Below are 1,538 nucleotides of genomic sequence, written 5' to 3'. Positions count from 1 at the left end.
ACATCTATCCACCACAAGACACTCATCTTATTGCAAAAAATGTGAGGTTATTATTGAAAAATAAATACTAGACTAAACTTATGAAACATAACAATGATAAAAAATACCATACTAAACTTATGGAACAGAATAGGGATCAAATAGTGCAGGCAATACAAGTTCAAGGTAGGGATCAAAAACCAAAATCCATAATTTAGGCAGTTTAGCTCCTCAATGCGCACACAAATAATATTATTTGTCTAGACAACACAATGTGCCATATAGTAGGGTTCCACCAAGGGGAAAAAGCAATGAAGCAAAGTGAAGCTTATCCAGTGTAACATCTGCAACGAGTGATATCAGTGCAGCTTCTATGGTAAGGACTAACGGGGCTTGTTGTGCTGTAACAATTTCGAGTGTAATAAGACCTCCCAGACCGAGGCTGGCAAGGAACGCGATTAGCAACCAATGCTCTATAGCTGATGTAGTAACGGATCCTCCTCAGAAGCCTCCCGTGTGCCTCAAAATCCATCGCAAACTCCTCTTCATCATAATTGCACTCGCCCAAGGTTCCATCACAGATCTGGCCTATAGAGGATTCAAACCCTTGCGGCTCATAAGATGCAACGCCATCCAACCAGTTAGAGGTAGCTTTAATTTCCTGGCCATTTGCAACTGTATTCAGGGGATCCGCCATTAAAAGCACCGAGACCACCAGGAGCAGCATTCTTCCCAACCGATCCATTGCAAAATCAAGAACATAGATTCAAAATTATTTACCCTATGTTATACAGTCAACCACTTACAAAAGATGAAACAACCGAAATACAGATTTCAATGCTCAAAATATTAGGCATGCATGGAAACTTTGACATGTTTAGAGAAACTCCCAAACAGCAGCTTCACCGTAAAACCTTACAACCATGAATTTGACATATTTTCTTGCATCCCCAAATAGCAGTTTGATGGGGAAAGCTTACAACCGCCAACAGATCTACCTTTCTTCCTGTCTCCTTCCTTCAAACAGAAGACCTAAATCCACTTTATGCAATGTTCACCAATCCTTTATATTTTCATTTGTAGCTCTGGTTCCAACACTCCCTGAATCAATATTATCATAATTTGCTGAGGTATCTTCAGTGGTTGGAGCCATTGCAACAACTTTGGATATAGCTTCTCCAGGAGGGGGATGATCAAACTTGCAAGTTCCAGATTTCATATAGAACAGGCATGTAGGTCACTCTCGTGCCTTGGGAAGCCTGCAAGAGTCAAATTCATAAGTTTTTGAGAATGAGAAGTGTCAAGTTCTCCTCGGGGAGAATGGTCAAATTTATAGTTTACACCATACTTGTAAATTTGCAATTCGATTTCTTCCACCCACGTCCTTCCTCAACCAATATTACCTAAGTTCACATGTGCATATTGAAATCGAACCGACTCAATCATCAGGTTTAGCTCGAATCGGTTTGGGATATGAGTAGTGAGCAACCTATTGTATCAAATCAAAACTTTATAGAATACAATATGATTTTGGTTACGACTACTTTGGTTCTATCTTT

At 39.8% G+C, this 1,538-nt stretch overlaps 1 protein-coding gene across 1 annotated transcript; it reads right to left on the bottom strand.

Annotated features, from left to right (window-relative positions):
- Window positions 1-307: 307 nt before the first annotated feature.
- LOC149235611 (rapid alkalinization factor-like) lies at window positions 308-724 on the bottom strand. The gene has a single exon (XM_089368607.1). The coding sequence runs from the start codon at window positions 722-724 to the stop codon at window positions 308-310; it is 417 nt and encodes a 138-aa protein (XP_089224733.1).
- Between the last annotated feature and the right edge of the window lie 814 nt (window positions 725-1,538).

The sequence above is a fragment of the Pinus tabuliformis genome, chromosome 8, assembly GCF_031772625.1.
Source record: "Pinus tabuliformis cultivar Carrire ecotype Pingquan chromosome 8, CPIR1, whole genome shotgun sequence".
Lineage (NCBI taxonomy): Eukaryota > Viridiplantae > Streptophyta > Pinopsida > Pinales > Pinaceae > Pinus > Pinus tabuliformis.
Note: the sequence above shows the minus strand (reverse complement) of the source record. Positions and strands in the feature narration are given on the sequence as shown.